General features: G+C 43.1%; 1 protein-coding gene across 1 annotated transcript in view; it reads left to right on the plus strand.

Moving 5' to 3' along the window:
• CAPN8 (calpain 8) overlaps positions 1-16,451 on the plus strand; it is a 65,770-nt gene extending 49,319 nt beyond the window's left edge. Inside the window, exons 3-10 of the mRNA XM_077149149.1 lie at positions 7,007-7,125; positions 7,739-7,872; positions 9,057-9,225; positions 10,218-10,301; positions 11,807-11,892; positions 14,511-14,585; positions 15,301-15,458; positions 16,128-16,451. Of these exons, the coding sequence (XP_077005264.1) occupies positions 7,007-7,125; positions 7,739-7,872; positions 9,057-9,225; positions 10,218-10,301; positions 11,807-11,892; positions 14,511-14,585; positions 15,301-15,458; positions 16,128-16,138 (836 nt within the window). The 3' untranslated portion in view covers positions 16,139-16,451. The remainder of the gene's footprint in view (positions 1-7,006; positions 7,126-7,738; positions 7,873-9,056; positions 9,226-10,217; positions 10,302-11,806; positions 11,893-14,510; positions 14,586-15,300; positions 15,459-16,127) is intronic.
• Positions 16,452-19,490: the final 3,039 nt, after the last annotated feature.

Genomic DNA, 19,490 nt, shown 5'->3' on the forward strand with positions numbered 1-19,490 from the left:
TCTGCAGTTCAGAGAGGAATGGGGGAGAGAGACCACAAGTCATGATTAAGTATCTAGGACAGTCTGTGTGCTTTGAGGAGGGGGCACCTGGGATGGTGATGCAGGCTGAGGGAGGAGAAAGAAAAGCTCCACTAAGGACTCGATGTATGAATGGACTTTGGAGTCCAGTCTGGGTGATAACTATGATCTGAGGCAGCTTGTGATAAGTGCACAATAGAAATATCCACAAAGAAAAATAGGTGACTTCTGGCTGGAAGGAGGGAGTATCAGGGAAGGCTTCTTGGAGAAGAGGTCAGATTCAGCAGGTGAGGGTGAAGTGAGGACTTTGCAAGCAGAGATAACAAATGAGCAAAATACGGAAGTGAAAAAGACCAGGGTACTAACTGTTGTCCATATCCAAATTTGATTGAGTGTTAGATTCATGGTGGGGAGTATAATGGTAAAAAGGCTGGAGTGGTGGGTTGGATTCATATTGTCTCATTCAAGGGTCTCGAGGACCTGCTGGAAGTCTTTCTTTTGTTCCTAAGCATTGAAAGATAGTTGAAAAGTTTTTAACAGAGGAATAACGTGGTCACAGGTGTTCATAGGAAGAAAGGGGGAATGAGAGCAGCTGGGTGGGAGGAAAGAACTCTGTTTATTTTATTCACTCTTTGGAAGTTGCCTTTTAACAAGATACTGCAGAATTTGCAGCCTTCTCTGGTGGGAAGCAACATAACCCAGGCCTGTCCACCAGATCTAGTCTCACCTTGGAGCACGGTTGCCATGTTGAGGATGGTGTTAGCAAAGTGGAGCCTGGTGAGAAAGACAGGTGGGAATCAGGGTTGCATCTTCAAAAAGTAAGTGAATATTTGTGTGTGTGTGTTTGTGTTTGTGTGTGTGTGTGTGTGTGTGTGTGTGTGTGTGTGAGAGAGAGAGAGAGAGAGAGAGAGAGAGAGAGAGAGAGAGAGAGAGAGAGAGAATGAGAATGAGAATATGAGATTGGGGAAAGGAGAGGGGGAAAGCAATTAATTTGGAACTAAATCATGAGTTTTGTGGAGAAAGATAAGGCAGCTAAAGCAAAGGACTGTCTGCGATGACCTGGTGATGGAGTTATTCTGAATGATAATGCATCCCAGGATGTAGGTTACTAGGTCACAATTTCTTACTGTTTGCTTAGATAGCACAATCTGAGAAAAGTATGGTGTGTTCACATCTGGGATATGTATGCAACTTTGGCCACAGTGGTAAAAGCAAAACATAGACAAGGTCTTCAGAAGGGTGTCTAATGAGTTGAAGAAAAAATTCAAAATTTTCATACACGGACAGGATTTTGGAGCCATTTGGGCTGAATGAATAGTGGGGACAGGGACTTGCTCCCCAAATCCTAGATTCCTAGTGTTAGGACTCTACAGTGAAACTGGAAAGTGGTAGCAATAGGGCTAGTAAGATGAAATATTCTTTCACACAATGAGACGCACACTTAAGGCATATTGAGACCTCAGAGGTAGGTGTAGAATAACCATGTACATATATATGAGAAAAGTTTATGTCAATTCCCAGATGATGGATCCATCATTGGGTGTTGAGGTAAGAAAGGGACGTTTGGGATCTGTGGTGGTTTGGAGCTGTATATACCCCAGAAAAACCTGTTCTTAAACTTAATCCATTGCAAAAAGGAACTTTTGATGAGGTTATTAAGTTAAGGTGTGTCCTACCTCCATCAGGATGGGTCTTTTCCATAATTTATTTACATTTATTTTGAAATAATATCAAGCTTCTTTTATTTTAGCAACAAATACAAACCCATAAAGAGAACATCCCACCCCACCCACATATCCTGGTGCACAAATTTTAACATTCTGCCAACTTTGCCCTACATTTCTATCTGTCTATTTTCCACCCATCCACCCATCCATCTGTCCATCTTCTGAATATTTTGAGAGCAGGTTGCACACATCATAATCCCTGAACACTTTCATGTACATTTATTTTGAACAATGATATTCATTTTTGTAATCACTTTGAATACAGTTTATCAAGTTTAAAAATTTAACATTGACATAAAGTTTACATTACTATTTTAATGTCCCAGTAATGTCTATTTGAGCCTTATCTCCTCCATTTGTAGATCCTATTATACATTTTCTTTTTTTTTTGGCCTGGGCAGGCACTAGGAATCGAACCCGGGTCTCCAGCATGGCAGATGAGAACTCCGCCTGCTGAACCACTGTGCCCCGCCCTGTATATTTTTTATTGTAGAAATATATATATAATAAAAATCTTGCCATCTCAACCATACCCAAGCGTGCCATTCAGTGAAATTACTTGCATTCACAATGTTGCAATACTCTGACCACCGTCCATTACTAGAATTTAACCTTCACTCCAAAGAGAAACCCCACACTCATTCTGCATCACCTCATCGCCTCTGTCCCCCACATCTGGTAACTTGTAATCTACTTTCTGTCTGTATAAGTTTGCTTATTTGCTGATATTTTCTTTGTGGTTACCATGAGGCTTAAGTTTAGCATACTAAATATAGAACAATCTCATTTGTTTTGATATCAAATTAATTTCAATAGCATACATAAATTATGTTCCTTTACCTTCTGCCACTCCACCTGTATGTAGTTCTTGTCACAAATAACATATTTATAAATTATGAGTCCGAAATGATTGACTTATCATTACATTTTATGCATTTGCCTGTAAGTAGTAAAAGGTGGAGTTGCAAATGAAAAAATACAGTAGTACTGGTATTAATATTTTCCATGTCATTTTCTTTATTGGAGGTCTTTATTTCTTCATGTTGATTCAGTCAATTGTCTGGTGTCCTTTCCGTTAAACCATTAGCATTTCTTGTCGGTCTGGTCTAGTAGCGTTGAAATACCTCAGCTTTTGCTTATCTGGGAATGTCTTAATTCTTCCTTCATTTTTGAAAGACAGTTTTACCAGATGTAGAATTCTTGGTTGGCAATTTTTTGCAGTCAGTACTTTATGTATGTCTTTACACTGCCTTCTTACCTCCATCGTTTCTGATGAGAAATCAGCACTTATTCTTTTGCAGGCTTCCCTGTATGTGAACGGTTGCTTCTCATTTGTGGATTTCAGAATTCTCTATCTTTTGCATTCAGCAGTTTGATTATAACATGGCCTGGTGTGAGTCTATTTGGGTGTATCCTCTTTGGAGTTTGTTGAGCATCTTGAATGTGTATATTCATGTCTCTCATTAAATTTGGGAAGTTTTCAGCCATTATTTCTTCAAATAATCTTGTTGCCCCATTCTCACTTTCTTCTTCTGGGACTCTGACAATGCATATACTGGTATGCATAATTGTAGACCACTAGTCTCTCAGGCTCTATTCACTTTTCTTCATTCATTTTTCTTTCTGTTCCTTAGACTAGTCAACTGTTTTATCTTCAATTTCACTGATTATTTCTTCTGCCAGCTCCAATCTGCTATTATATCCATTTAGGGAATTTTCAATCATTGATACTGTGGTATTCGTCTCTGTTCTTGATTTCTTTTCAGAATTTCCATTGCTCTATTGAGATAATCTTTATGTTCATCTACTGGAACACAGCTCAGCAGCCTCAGGTACATTCCTACAGCCACTCCAACGCTTTCTATGCTATAATTCTCCAAGTGAACATAAGCAGGGATCATTCATAATTAAACTTTGCATTTTCATGCCATGACATAGTGCCTCCTCAAAAATACATTGCTTTAGTGGGGGCAACCAAATCAGCAGGCCAAGCCCTTGATCCTGGGGTTTGCCCCCATGAAACCCATCCCTGCAAAGGATAGGCCAAGCCCACTTGTAACTATGCTTAAGAGTCACTCCCAGAGAACTTTCCCTGTTGCTCAGAAGTGGCCCCTTTTCTGAAGCCAACTCAGCAGGTGAACTCACCACCCTCTCCCCAGTGTGGGACCAAACTCCCAGGGTGAGCCAGCACCTGGCATAATGGGACTGAGAAAGCCTTCCTGACCAAAAGGGGAGGAGAAAAATGAGACAAAACAGTTTCAGTAGCTGAGTGATTTCAAACAGAGTTGAGAGGCCATCCTGGAAGTCATTTTTATGCACTGTTTAGATATTCCTTTTCAACCCATACAAAACTCTGAGATCTGTTCTGCAACTAATTGTTGTGAGGTGCTTCAAAATTTATTGCTTTTTTTGTATATATGTTATTTAAAGAGAAGGAGGAGTATAACAGAGAATATAGGATTTAATAAATGAGTATGAGTGCTACATCATTATACTGATATTTCTGTTGGTCTTCAGTGTCTTGAAACAGCTAGAAGAAAAAACAAAAATGTGAAACTGTAACGAATGCCAAACTTTAAAATCTGTTTTATAACTTCTTGTTAAAATATACTTGGAAATTCATTGCTTTTTTTGTACATATATTATATTTTACAATAAAAAACAAGCAAACAAACAAAACAGTTGAAACTCTTGAGCTGTGCTCCAGGAGCCCTGAAGACAACTGTACAATGATATAGCTTCCACAGTGTGACTGTGCTACTGTGAAAACCCCATGTCTGATGCTTCCCCCATCCAGGGCATGGACAGATGTGCAAAAAAATATGAATAAAAAATAACTAATAATGGAGGGAACAAGGAGCAAAAATTGGGTAGATGGAAATACCAGTGGTCAACAAGAGAGAGAGGTAAGGGGCATGGAATGTATGAGTGTTTTCTTCCCTCTTTTTACTTCTCCTCCTGGAGTGATGCAGATGTTTCAGAAATGATCATGTTGATGAATACACAACTATACGATGATATTGTGAGCCATTGATTGTGTACCATGCATAGACTGTGTACATGTGAAGATTTGTCAATAAAAATGTTTTTAAAAAATGCATTCTTTGATGTCAACCTTTTTCTTTCAAATGGAGTTTCCCAATCTGCTCCCTGAATCCTCCTATTTTCTGTACAGTAATACAGCTCTCATTTGGAGACCCATGCTTTTCCCTTTCCAGAGTGAACTCCGGGCTTCTGCTGGGGTGGAAGCTGACTGGTTAGCCAGCTGTCGTTGGAAGGTCATCTAGGCCCACACCCTACTGGCATTGTGCCTCCTCTGGGCTGCTCTAGTGGGGCCTGTCACCTGGCCAGCGACTCGCAGACACCTCCACAGTGCACAGGGTCAACCATGCAGTGTGGCCCTCAGGCCAGGATGGGTCTTAATCCTATTACTGGAGTCCTATATAAGCGGAATGAAATCCAGACCATGGGAGAGAAAGCCACAGGAAGCAATGAGCTGAAATGGAACCCAGGAAAGAAGGAAGACTCAAGAAACACCACCATGTGCCTTGCCATGTGATGAAGGAGCCAAGGATCCGGGCAGCCAGTCTCAGAATGTCTTCAGGGAGAAAGCATTGCCTTGATGATGGCTTGATTTGGACATTTTCTTGTTCTCAAAATTGTGAGTGAATAAATTCCCACTGTTTAAGCTAAACCTTTGAGAATATTTGCATGAGCAGCCAAGGAAACTCAAACAAGATCTATGATTAATTTCTTGACGTTGTCATCAAAAGGGACAATGACATCTTCCAAGGAGTTTCCACTCATTGGCATGGCCTGGGGAGTTCCATTCTTGCAGGAATGATTTTTCTGTATTTACCTGACTCTCCATAGTGACCAACACCAAACCCTAGGATCCTTAACCTCTCTTGACTTTTATTTATTCTTCCCCGAATTATGAGGATTTAATGCTAATAAATTTCTGAAGAATGTTATAGGCAATGTGATATCTAGGCTGTCATGATAAACTCTGAAACTTTGAAAAGTCATGTTCAAAACAAACAATGTAGAGTCAATTTTCCATTATCCAAGATCACTGGGTTTAAGGAACACACACACACACACACACACATATGCCTACTCACTTGCATACACACATCCTGTGATGGCCAGGTAGCTCCAAAGTTTTGCACAAGCAAATGCCTTGCCAGAGCTGCTAATAAGGGACCAAATGGACTGACTTTTGTTTCTTTTGTTTCTTTTGTTGTTTTTTTCCCCCATTTTCCCCATTCAACCATTCCACTGGTTGAATGCCTAGAGGATGTGATATGATCAGAATGTGGAAAGGCAATAGGGAGAATTTCCAATCCTAAATAAACAACTGTCAAAGAGGCCTTAGGAGCTAATTGCTGCACATGCATTTTGGACACCAAAGGGATTGAATCTGATTACCTGACTTAGAAGGAAGTGGTGTGACATGGACTCTGGACTCAATGGGACAGTGTGCTTGTATGAAATTATGTATGTACCCTAGAAAAGCCATGCTTTAATCCTAATCCCATTTTTAAAAGCAGCTGTTTCTTCTAATCCCTATTCAGTATTGTATGTTTATAACTGTAATCAGATCATCTCCCTGGAGATGTGATTTAATCAAGAGTGGTTGTTAAGCTGGATTAGGTAGAGGTGTGTCTCCACCCATTTGGGTGGGTCTTGATTAGTTTCTGAAGTTCTATAAAAGAAGAAACATTTTGGAGAATGAGAGATTTGGAGAGAGCAGAGAATGCTGTAGCACCTCGAAACAGAGTCCACCAGCCAGCGACCTTTGGAGATGAAGAAGGAAAATGCCCCCTGGGGAGCTTCATGGAATAGGAAGCCAGGAGAGAAAGCTAGCAGATGATGCCGTGTTCACCATATGCCCTTCCAGCCAAGAGAGAAACCCTGACCATGTTTGCTGTGTGCTTTCTCACTTGAGAGAGAAACCCTGAACTTCTCAGCCTTTTGAATCAAGATATCTTTCCCTGGATGCCTGTGACTGGATATTTCTATAGACTTATTTAATTGGAACATTTTCTCGGCCTTAGAACTGTAAACTAGCAATTTATTAAATTCCCCTTTTTAAAAGCCATTCTGTTTCTGGTATATTGCATTCCGGCAGCTAGAAAGCTAGACCTGATAGTGAGGTGTGACCTGGACTCTGGACTCAATTGGACAGTGAGGGCCAGATAAGCAGAGAGCCTGCAGGCCTGGCTTGACTAGTGCATGTCTCCCATGATACTGTACAGGTAACTGCTGGCTTCTGGCGGCCATCACCTCCCTCACCTTGAATGAAGAGCTGCTTTACCGGGTGGTTCCCAGGGACCAGAACTTCCAGAAGAACTATGCTGGGATCTTTCATTTTCAGGTACTGTGCCTTGCTCATGGCCCTTACCATTGTTTTGCAAACTCTGAAGCAGTGGTTTTCAAAATGTAGACTGGCAGTATCAGCATTACCTGGGAACTTGTTAAAAATGCAAATTCTCAGGTCCTATCCCAGACTACTGAGATAGAAACTTTACTGGTGGGGCCTGGTAAAGTTATGCTTTAACAACCCATCAATGTGATTCTGATGCACACTTAAGTTTGAGAACCACTCAACCACTGTATCCGTACAATCATCCACATATCCACCTGCTCTCCATCCACCTCCAGGCCCCACAGCCTTGAGAAAAACACTTTGAACTGAGGATTAGGAGTTGTGTGTCCAAGTCACCTCACTATTGCTTCTGTATGAAGCTGGGCGAATTTTCTTATCCACACTCAGAAATTGGACGAGATGTTTCCTTCCTTATCTGGCACCTCCTACTTGCCCAGATAAGTAAGACCCAGATCCTGCTCTTAAGGAGCTTGGAGCTGATGGAGGATCCCAGACGTCAACTTGGAGGACCACAGAGTCACCTTCTGAGGTCCCATGAAGGGACTCACTCTGCCCCATCAGCTTGTCCCCACGAGCAGCTGCTGTGTTTTCCCGTCCCCAGTTCTGGCAGCATGGAGAGTGGGTGGAGGTGGTCATTGACGACAGGCTGCCCACCAAGAATGGGAAGCTGCTTTTCCTACACTCCAAAGAAGGTGAGGAATTCTGGAGCGCACTGCTGGAGAAAGCCTATGCCAAGTAAGTGGGGGTAGTTATGAGCTCAGAAGACCCCAGAGTCTCCAGGAAGGATCTCATTCCCCTCCCCAGGCCCCCTACTTAGGCTGTCAAGCCCAAGCCTTTCCAAGCACCTGGGACCCCCATGGGCAGGAGAAAAAGCATCCTTCAGAAACTAAAAGAAACATAAATTTGGGCCAGGAGTTAAAAATCTCTGCTCTGTCCGATATGAATGCGTGAATCAGGGCAAGCCCCTGAACCTCTCTGTGCCTTAGTTTTGTCTTCTTTCAAACCCCAAGATAAGTTCTTCAGTCAGTATAAAGTTTTAGAAGAATAATGCATAACAATAAAACAAATGTACTTAGATACCATATTAGTGCCTAGCTGCTAAAACAAGTACTGTCCAATAGGTTAGCTTATTAATAGGAATTTCTTGGTGCATGGTTTCAGAGTCCAAAAGGCTTGCTTCCTCCTGGGGTTGGTATCTTCTGGCTGGTCAGAAATCTTGGGGTTCCTTGGTTTTTCTGTCACAATACAATGCTCATGGCGCAGTCTCTTCCTTCCTCTTCTGGGTTCCATTGAACCCTTCCTCTTCTGGCTGCTCCCTATGGCTTCTTTCTTGTGCATCCAGTTTCCTTTGCTTCTAAGGACTTCAGCCACATTAGACTGAGGCCCACTCTCATTCAGTTTGGGCATATCTTACCTAATAGCGTCTTTAAAGGTCCTGTTTACAAATGGGTTCACACCCACAGGATCATGGGTTGGGACGTGAACATGCCTTTTTGGGGGACCCAATTCAATCCCCAGTAGATTCCAAACCCAACAAAGTATCCACCCTTTCCTTCAGGAGCTGTTCCCCTTCTCATTTATACATATTCTTTTCTGCAACCCCTTCCAGCCTCCTTCCCAAAGCAAGCCCCATATGGTGCCTTGAGGGACGGCCCCCTCTATCTTTACCTATACCAGAAACCCAAGAATTCTGGGTCAATTCTGGAGGAGATTCCTTTGCTCTTTAAAGGAGGGAGTGTCTCAGTGAGAGGTTGTCTGAGATTCATTCCTGGTACAGTATTGGGCTGGCCACGTGCAGCAGTGGCCTAAGTACCTTCCTGACCCACAGGCAAAATGGGCAAAGGGTCCTCCTTTACCCTCCAGTCCAACAACATATCCTGAAAAGCTGTGGATGGTTCATGTCTTTTCTTTTCCAACAGGCTCAATGGTTCTTATGAGGCACTCACTGGAGGGTCCACAGTGCAGGGCTTTGAAGATTTCACGGGTGGCATCTCTGAGATTTATGACCTGGAGAATCCGCCTGCCAGTCTGTATCAGCTCATCCAGAAGGCCCTCCGCGCTGGGTCTATGCTGGGCTGCTCCATTGACGTGAGCCAACTGTGGTCAGGAGAGAGGCCTGGGAGGCTCTGGGAGTTAATGGGCAATCTGGTGAATATGGGTCCCCAGCACTTAGGAGCTGGTTAAGATTGGTAGATGGGAATTGGGGTTAACCTCATCTGAGGAGCCCCAGTTTCCTCCAAACTCTTACTGCCCTTTTCAGTTCTGCCAGTGTTGCCCGAAGAACAGACCCTTTATCCAAGGATCCTAGCCCCCAACCTTGGTTGCACCCTTTTGCCAAGTGATCTTGTGATTTTGGAAAACAAATGTGATGCTTGACAATATTTGATGGTCTTTATGATCCTGAAGAAAAGGGAGGCGGTTCTGAAACCAGAGGCCATGACCTGACAGGGGGTTGGCTGTCAGAGTTCCAGGGTGGTACAGAGAGCAGAGCCTGGAGCTCACCGGACATCTGATCTGTGCCCTCTGCTGCTCTCTCTTCCTTCTTCGCTTGCCCTGATGATCTCAGAGATGAGTACAACAAAGCAAGAATACTCTCCCTCTCCTCTCTATTCAAATCCCAGCAGGATATGTGTATTTGTGATGGAGAGGTGATGCGGGGCATAGGGAGGGGGGCCGGGTGAAAAAAAGAGGGCAACTAGGAAGGCCTCTCCGTGAACACGCTGGAGAGGGGGGGATGCATCCAGATCAGACGTCACAGATAAATTAGCCTTCTTCAGGCAGCAAGGGGTCACTTTTGGAGAATAAATGTCTTCTTGATTTCCTGGTGGCATTTTAAAGGCTGGTAGGTCATACTCCAGGCTTGGCAGCTACATAGCACCTTGTCCTGGACTGCAGGACTAATTAAAGAAGGATTGAATGGAGATGGCTCTATTTCCCTGAGATTTGTCACTGTACCTGCATTCCCAGTCCTGGCTGGGCCCTGCCTCTGTGGTGCCTTAGGATGTCCTAGGAAGGTACTATAAGGCAGAGCCAATGAGGTCAGGGCTAGGCATCCTAACGGGACTTTATTCTCAACCCAGCTCTCCAGAACGCCCAAAATAGAAGCCGTCGCCAGCCGGGAGCTGGTTAAGGGTCACGCGTACTCTGTCACTGGAGTCGAAGAGGTAAAATTGGGTGGTGGGGAAAGTAATGTGTCATAATAGTAGCATAAGTCCATGGCATCCCTCAGAGAAAGAGAGAGGTGGTCACGGACCAAGAAATTCAGCTCTGTCTGCTTAGCTTCCCTGACCTCCACTGAGGCACAGCCTCTCTCGGCCACACAGACCTGTGGTTCACGTGCTCACTACGAGGCCCCTTCTGACCCTTACACATGGTGTAATGGGCTGTAGCTATAGCTCTATGGGTCCTAATCAAATGCAGGCTCTCTCCTCTGAGGTGTGGCCAGGAAAAGGAGGAAGGTTCTGGAGGAAGGTTGAAGAGATTGTCAATTAGATTCTGCATACATTCCAAGAAGTATGTTTGTAAGTAAAGCAGTAGAAATCCATAGGATCCTGGAAGGGAAAAAAGACGGCAATAACTGCCCTGATTTTCAGGATGAAGGAAGGAATTCAGATATTCTTCATTCTCCCACCCAAGAAGGAAGCATGGGCTATCATTTTCATTATTTTATTTATTATATTCTACCTATTTCCAGAAAAGGATTTGAGGTGGTTTATAATAAAAGGCATAGATGCAATAAAACCATACAACTAAGGCAAAATACATCAGGCAATCTAGATTAAAGACAATGCTACAGCTGAGAAATGCATTTTGATTTGAGTTTCCTGATGGCTGAGGCAAAAAAAGGAAAATGCCACGAGTGACTCAGCTCTTGTTCCTTATTAAAATAGCATGAATGCTCATTACATGAATATGATTTTTAATCAAGTCAATTCCATAGCTATGAGTTGAGCACATGATGGAAGCTACAAAGGAAAGTAAGACACCGAGGACCTAATGGTTTGTGGTGTTTATGGGTGAGTGTATGAAAATGCAGCATGTTCAGGGTGTGTGGGGCTCATAGGGAGAGGACTTTATATAGGAGGGGAAGGTAACATGTGTGGGCTTATGAGGATGGACTTTGGAAACAGACTGGCTGTGTTCCCATCCTACATTTCTCACTTGCTAACTGGGTAATCTTGGATCACTTAACTTCAAGTCTCAGTTTTTGAGCTGTAAAATGAAGACAATAATAGGACCTATCTTACAGGATTGATGTGAAGTTTCAATGAGGCAATAATGCATTTGAGATGCTTAGCACAGTGCCTCATTCAATATATGCTAGCTGCTGTGCTATTAGTGTTTATATGGAAGACATTTATTATCATTAGGTCCCATATATTAGGCACTGAGTCAATCTTAGTCAACAATAAAATCCAAGTTAAATCAGATATAAACTTGTCTTTGCACTAGACCCACGCTTCATTCATTCAACCAAATTATGATGAATAGAGCACCTCATAAAGGCCTGAAAACGTGCCTGAAGAGAAGATAAAAGCATAGTTGTATAGAGACATTTGAAAATTTTAATGCAGACCCTTTCTGGTCCAGACATAAATGCAGGACAGCAGGTGTCTGGTAACTGACTGCCTGATTTGCTTTTGTGTGTGTGTGTGCATGGACCTTGTAGGTGGATTTCCATGGCCATCCAGAGAAGCTGATCAGACTCAGGAATCCATGGGGTGAAGTGGAGTGGACAGGAGCTTGGAGTGATGAGTACGGTCTTTCCTTCCTTTCACCATCCTCACCTTTCTCCTAGGAAAGGCGTTACGTAAAAATACAGTGAGACTGACATTACAGTGAATTTAGCAGCACTTTCTGTCCATGAATTACAGTCTGTTCAGAAGAGGATTAAATGGTTCCAGGCTGGGAAAAGTCAAACAAAAACCTGTAGTCCTTGATTCTGGATTTCTGCTTTGGCATTTGAAAGTTTGGCAGCTGAGTCCAATTTTGCTTAGCTCTGAAGGGTTTGCCTGTTTCCTCCCCACCATGCCGCAGTAGAGGTCAAATCAATCCCTTACAACCTGATTCTTTACACTCCTAAAACACTGGTCACTCTGACAAAGACCAAACTCCTCAACACCAGAAGACACTTAGAAGATGGAACTTGATCCGAGTTGCCAACGGTGACAGCAGGCTTGATGAAGCCGAGTGGAGCTCGCTCGAAGAGCTCTTCACCGAGGGCTGATATTGATCTTTCCTGACAAAATCATTAATGACTGTAGAGGTTCTTCTCCCGCAGGCCTCTCCACTGGGGAAAGACAGGCAGTCAGAGATGACCTCTGAACAGCCAGACCTCCCGCAATGGCTTGGGACAGTAAGATCAATGTCCCTGTGGGCTGGGGGGACCGGGAGAGTGCCGATATAACTCAGAGAAGCAGACCGCAGCTGCGGAGGGGCCCAGAATTTGCCAATATTGTTGATAAAGAGCCACCAGAGTTGATAATACACAGTGATAATCCTCCTCCCAGCTGCCCTTATACCTCGGGTGTGTCCCCCACCAGCTGCCCTTACTGTGCAATGCCATTTAGGGTCTCTGAAGGGAACTTTACTGTGCTTAATGCCAGCAGCTTCACTACTTACAACTGCTGTTTTTCCCTTCATGCCTGTGTCTTGGAGAAACGTATGCTCCTGGGGCCATGGATTAGGCTTCTCAATTGAAGATTTTCCATTCCAGTGCCGAACATTGAACAAAGCCCCAAACCTTCATTCTGCCAACCACCTAAAAAGGACGACGTGGCTGAATGAAACGAAAACCCCAAGTTTTGCCCATTTTAACCAATAGCTATTGACCAAGTTACCAACAGGGCTTTTTCGATTTTACCTCCTTTCTCTGACACCAGTCTCTAACAGGCTGGGGTTGTCCAAGGGTGGGAGGGCATGACTGGTGAGGCCTGGGAGGTTTATATACTGGCTGTTGGCAGAAGTGGGGTGGAGGTGGGGTGTCTCTGAGGTAACATCCCTAAGCTCAGCACAATGGCTACCTAAATTTTTATTTTTTGAAACCAACTGGGAGATATAAGTCAGATCTAGAGTTCCCCAAACCTGTCCCCTAAAATTTGTTTACCACAAGCATATCCTAAGATTCTCTTCTGATCAAATGAATGTTTCAGGGAATTAAAGAGGCCCCAGGGACTCTTCTGTATGCTCCTCTAGCGGCGAGGGAGGACCCGGGCTTGTGGGCAGCTTTCATGCAAGAAGTGGGGGGAGGGGGAGCTGTCCTGGGTTCTGCTGAAGGGATGTTTTTTTTAGACAGATCTTGATATTGCTTATTTAGACACTGCAGACATATTTCAGGAGAACAAGACTTTATAAAGATCAGGTAGTTGAAGATGGTATTTGAACAAAGTTCATGGGTACTGCCACGGAAAGGCCACCAGCAGGAGGCCTCACAGGGTGATGTGACTTCAGAGAGAGAGAGCGGTAAAACAGCCTATTGTCATTCTGGCAAGCTGGGAAAGTGGCTATGGCCACACCCTCACCATCCATTCACCCAGACTGATAAAGAAGCCAGAATGACAATTACTAATTGACCCTAGTGCGCATCCCTTTCTTGGGACAGAAATTCTCACATCTGCTGTCTTGCACATCTCCCTTCCTATTATCAAGGCCAGAGAGTCTTAATTAGAAATTTGAAACTTGCCCAGACAGTGAAAATTAGGAGGCATAAGCATAAGTGTTCCTGCTGCTCATTGTCACTCTAGTGCCCAGAGAGAATACACATTGAAAAATTATCATTTTAACCAGTTTTAAGTGTACAATTCAGTATTGTAATGATGTGGCAGCCACCACCACTATCTAGTTCCAGAAGCTTTCTGTTACCCCAAACGGAAACTCTGCACCCATTAAGCAGTAACTTCCCTTTCCTCCCTCCCCTGGGACCTGGTAACCTTTAATCTGCTTTCTTTCTCTATGAATTTACTTGTTATAGAGATGTCATGTATGTGGATTCATACAATATTTGTAGCTATGTCTGACTTATTTCACTCAATATGATGTCTTCAAGGTTCATCCATGTTATCGCATGTATCAGAATTTCATTCCTTTATATGGCAGAATAATATTCCATTGTATGTATGCACTGCATTTTGTTTATCCATTCATTGGTTGGTGGACACTTGGGTTGTTTCTACCCTTTGGCTACTGTGAAAAATGCTGCTATGAACACTGCTGTACAATGTACAGTATTTGAGTCCTTGCTTTGGCCTTGCCATATTTAGGCATTCCATGTCTGGCCCTTAGGGGGTAATTTTGCTGCAGTAACAGCTCTTCTTGCATCAGAACCCTTCAGGAATGATCACCTCTGCTTTGCTTTGTTTTGTTCTTTTTCTCAGTGCACCAGAGTGGAAGTACATAGATCCCAGGAAGAAAGAAGAGCTGGACAAGAAAGCTGAGGATGGAGAGTTTTGGTGAGAGGGTTGCCTGCTGGAGAGCTGTCCCATTGGTTGTGGGTTCATTCCCACTTCTGATGTGGGGGCCTTGTGTCTCTAAGTGTTCCAGTAATGCAGCGTGGCTCCCAGCTAGGTGGGGAGGGGGGCTTTCATTTTTCTCGTCCTTTTTGTTTTAGTATAATCCTACCTCAATACCTGTATATCTAAAGTTTTGAAATCAAGGTATCTGGGCCCTCAACCTGGATTAGCCTTCAACCTGTCTTCCTCAGCTTCTGTGTCTTTCAATGAAATAATAACAAAATACTTCTAAGATTTAACTTACCATCAATATATAGTGTAACTCCCTTCACTGGTAGATTAAGGAAAATAATAAGGACCCCCCCCCCCGATGTGGTATGGCTATAAGGAGGTGGTAGCATCTCTATGATGGGCATCACTAAGAATTAACTAAGAAGTAACCTGTTTTGGGCTTGGATCTAATGCAACCTGAAGCAGGCACTTGGTCCAGATTACATCCTGGGGCTCTTGCATGGTTGGTGAGGTGACGGGGCTTTCCTAAGAAATGAAAAGTTAATAGTGAGAACCTTGACATAGTTTCTGCATATTTGTACCAGTGGGCTGCAGAAAGGTTTAGAGGTCACCCTGGGCCTCCAAGCCACTGACCCATCCCCTGGATATGTCTCCTATCAGTCAGTCAGCTTTAATAGGAGCCCTTTGTTTCCTCTGTTTCCAGGATGTCTTTTTCGGATTTCTTGAGGCAGTTTTTCATCTGGAGATCTGCAACGTGTCCAGATTCTCTATCCAATGAGGAAGTACACAAGTGGAACATGGCTTTGTTGAATTGCTGCTGGACACAGGGCTGCACTACGGGGGGCTGCCAGAACTACCCAGGTGAGGGGAAGGTCTGCTTTTTGCATGTCTGAAGCTGAGTATCTTTCTATGTTAATCCTTGGATAATGCCTTTAGGCTTTTTCTCTGGCTTCCAAGCACTCTGCTGCTTGTCTCTGGGTAGAGAAGCCGGGTGCATGGTGGGCAGTGGTCTGCAGTCTCTCACCTGAGCCTGATCTCAGGTAATGCCATTCTTCAGCATCTTTGAGGTAAAACCGTGCCTGCTTCACACACCTGCCCCTGCCCCTACCATGCTTTCCCCACCCTACACTACTCTAAAGTCTCCTGTTCTGTAGAGCTTTCACGATCCCCCCTCATCCTAGCTGGAGGCACCCATCCCACTGAGCTCTGGGGGCAATGCGTCTCTAGCAGAGTGTGCTAGAGAAACACAGGTGTAATATCTGCTCTTTCAATAGACTGCATCTCTTAGAGCAGTTACTTTGCTTCGTTCTCCTATCTGAGTCACAGGCAGAGGAGCACGGCAATGTGAATTGAGATGGTGCACATAGCACATGCGTCTGGCCGTACTCCACTCTCAGGGGCGTCACTGGGACGATTGCAGACCATTGCCTCTGCGATTGCAGACCATTGCCTCTGCGCTAGCCCTGAAACTGCATCCTGTTAAAGGTGGGAAGCCTTTTTAGTATTCAACAGTCGCTAATACATATACAGGCTCCTCCTAGGTTGAATCAGCGAAGGCAGCATTTGATGAAGAAATTCCGAAAAACAACCCACATCTTCAAAGAGAAATGAAGGAAAGCAAAACCTGCTGTCTCCACTCTCTCCACTTTTCACTTCTCCAGCCCCCACACTTCCTCTCCAATTTGACGTGGACCTGTTGAGTCACTTAGACTGTAAACACAAAGGGCAGAGACTAGCCCTCTTTCCATAAGAGGGATCTTGTCCTGGGGCTGTACTCAGTGTTCCTGAAAGTGGCATTGTAATAAAATCCCACATGAGTACCATTCTGGGGTCTTTTTAAAAAATATATTTTTATTGAGAAATCTTCACACACATACATTCCATACATGGTGTACAATCTATGGCCCACAATACCATTACATAGTTGTGTATTCATCACCGTGATCATTTTTAGAACATTTACATCACTCCAGAAAAATAAGTAGAAAGAAAAAAGAAAAAAATTCATATATCCCATGCCCCTTACCCCTCCCTCTCATTGACCACTAGTATTTCCATCTACCCAATTTGTTTTACCCTTTGTCCCCCCTCATTATTCATTTATTCTTTTATCCATATTTTTTTCACTCATTTGTCCATACCCTGGATAAAAGGAGCATCAGACACAAGGTTTTTATAATCACACAGTCACACTGTAAAAGTTATATCTTTATGCAATCGTTTTCAAGAATCAAGGTTACTGGAACACAGCTCAACAGTTTTAGGTACTTCCCTCCACCCACTCCAATACAGTATAAACTAAAAAGGGATGTCTATATAATGCATAAGAATAACCCCCAGGAAAATTTTTTGACTCTGAAGTCTCTCAGCCACTGAAACTTTATTTTGTCTAATTTTTTTCTTCCCCCTTTTAGTCAAGAAGGCTTTCTCAATTCCATGATGCTGGGTCCCGGCTCATCTGGGATTTTTATCCCATGTTGCCAGGGAAATTTACATCCCTGGGAGTCATGTCCTGGGGTCTTGACAAGGTTTCTCCTCCTTCATCCCTCATCCAACCCAAAGTTATCATTTCTGGCAGCAGAAGACAAGAGTGCTGAGCAGAGAAGCAGAAGCCAAGTTCATTTTCTGTCACTGTTACTTAGCTTGACATCTGTGGGATCCTGGGGGGTATCATTTTCCATTTCTGAGCATTAGTTTCCTAATCCTCAAAATGGGGTAATAAGGCCCACTTTCCAATCTAACTGGGTTACAGTGAAAATTGTAACATGGGATGTGTGGGAAAATGCTTTGTAAACTGTACGTTGTTATAGAAATGGGAAGTATTACTTTAATGGCCCATTCTCTTCCTCTGGTTCTGTTAAGGCACAAACAAAAAGAAGTAGGGACTGCAGTAACGCTGCCTCTGGGAGATGGGGTTGGAAACTAAAATATGCTCACCATTAGCAAGCTCTTAGAAATGCATAGGAAGTTGGCATGGATCATTTTGGGGACTCAGAACTGTAGGGGGTGCCCAAGGTATCTGTTTGCACCAAATCTCCATCCCATCTGTGCTGGGCTGCAGCTAGCTATCAGGAAGAAACACATTGTTCGTGTCCCTTTGGTAATAGTGTAAGTATAGAAAATTACAGAATTTTCTCTGTTTCCTCTGGAATCTACAGGTATTTGGTTTTAAAATCCATATACACATGTGCCTTAAATTAAAAATCTGCAAGTAGAAGCTCTGGGAAATTGGAATTAAGGGTGTATTCTTATTGTTAAGAAGCAATCATATGGGTGGGCCATGGTGGCTCAGCAGGTAGAGTTCTCGCCTGCCATGCTGGAGACCCGGGTTCAATTCCCATGTGCCTGCCCATGAAAAAAGAAAAAAAGAAGCAATCATAGAAGATTGTGGGAAATGGTGGAGTAGGAAGCTCCAGGAATCACATCCCCACCGGAACAACTATTAAGCAGGAAGGAATTGTCTTAACTATTTCAAACTCTAGGGTACAGTGGAACATTATCAGGGAGTCCCAATTAGATAAAATGCCAAGTTCTCATCAGAAGCCATGGAAGCAAGAAGGCAGTGACTTGGAATACTAAAAGTGATGAAAGGCAACAATTTCCAGTCAAGGATTTTATATCTGGTGAGAATCTATTTCAAAAATGAAGGAGAGATTAAGACATTCCAAGATAAACAAAAGCTGAGAGTTTATCACCACTACACCTATCCTATAAACACTGCTAAAGGAAGTTCTTCAGACTGAAAGAAAAGGACAGTAGATATAGGTTCAAGCTGGCATAAAGAAATAAAGACCAGTGGTAAAGGCAACCATTTGACATTTATAAATGTCAGTATATTGTAATGTATTTTGGGGGTGTTCTAGTTTGCTAGCTGCTGGAATGCAACACACCAGAGATGGATTGGCTTTTAATAAAAGGGGATTTATTTCATTAGTTCTTCAGAGGAAAGACAGCTAACTTTCAACTGAGGTTCTTTCTTATGTGGGAAGGCACTTCTCTCCAGGCCTCTGGGTTCAAACAACTTTCCCCGGGGTGATTTCTTTCTGCATCTCCAAAGGCCTGGGCTGAGCTGCGAGTGCTGAGATGAGGTATGCTGAGCTGCTTGGGCTGTGCTACGTTGAGTCTCTTATTTAAGCACCAGCCAATTAAATTAAACATCATTCATTGCAGCAGGCCAGCCTCCTAGCCAACTGTGGATGTGAACAACAACAGATGAGGTTCACATGCCATTGGCTCATGTCCACAGCAGTAGAACTAAGCACCTTCACCTAGCCAATTAAACCTAATGCAAGCAGAAAGAGGGAAATGACAAAGGTTAGAGTGGAGATGAATGAAATAGAAAAATAAAAAAAAATAGAGGAAATCAACAGAACCAAAAGTTGGTTCTTCCAAAAGAGCAATAATATTGGCAAACCTTTAGCTAGTCTGCAAAGAAAAAAAGTGAGAGGACACAAATGACTAAAATTAGAAATGAGAAGTGGGGTACATTACTCCTGACCCCACTGAAATAATAAGGACTGTATGAGTATACTATGAACAATTGTATGCCAATAAATCAGATAATCTAGATGAAATGGACATATTCCTAAAAACATACAAACTACCTATACTGATTCAAGAAGAAACAAGATTTCAAGAAACCAATAATTAGTAAAGACATTGAATTAGTAATACAGACCTGCCAGCAAAGAAAAGCTCAGGACCAGATGGCTTCACAGGGGAATTTTACCAAACATTCTAAGAATTAGTACCAATCCCACTCAAACTCTTTTCCAAAAAAATCAGAGGAAGGAACATTCCCTAATTCATTCTATGAGGCCCAAACACCCCAATACCAAAAACATATAAAGGTACTACAAGAAAAGAAAATTACAGACCAATATCTCTTTTGAA

This window comes from Tamandua tetradactyla, chromosome 2 (assembly GCF_023851605.1).
Source record: "Tamandua tetradactyla isolate mTamTet1 chromosome 2, mTamTet1.pri, whole genome shotgun sequence".
In the NCBI taxonomy this organism is placed as follows: domain Eukaryota; kingdom Metazoa; phylum Chordata; class Mammalia; order Pilosa; family Myrmecophagidae; genus Tamandua; species Tamandua tetradactyla.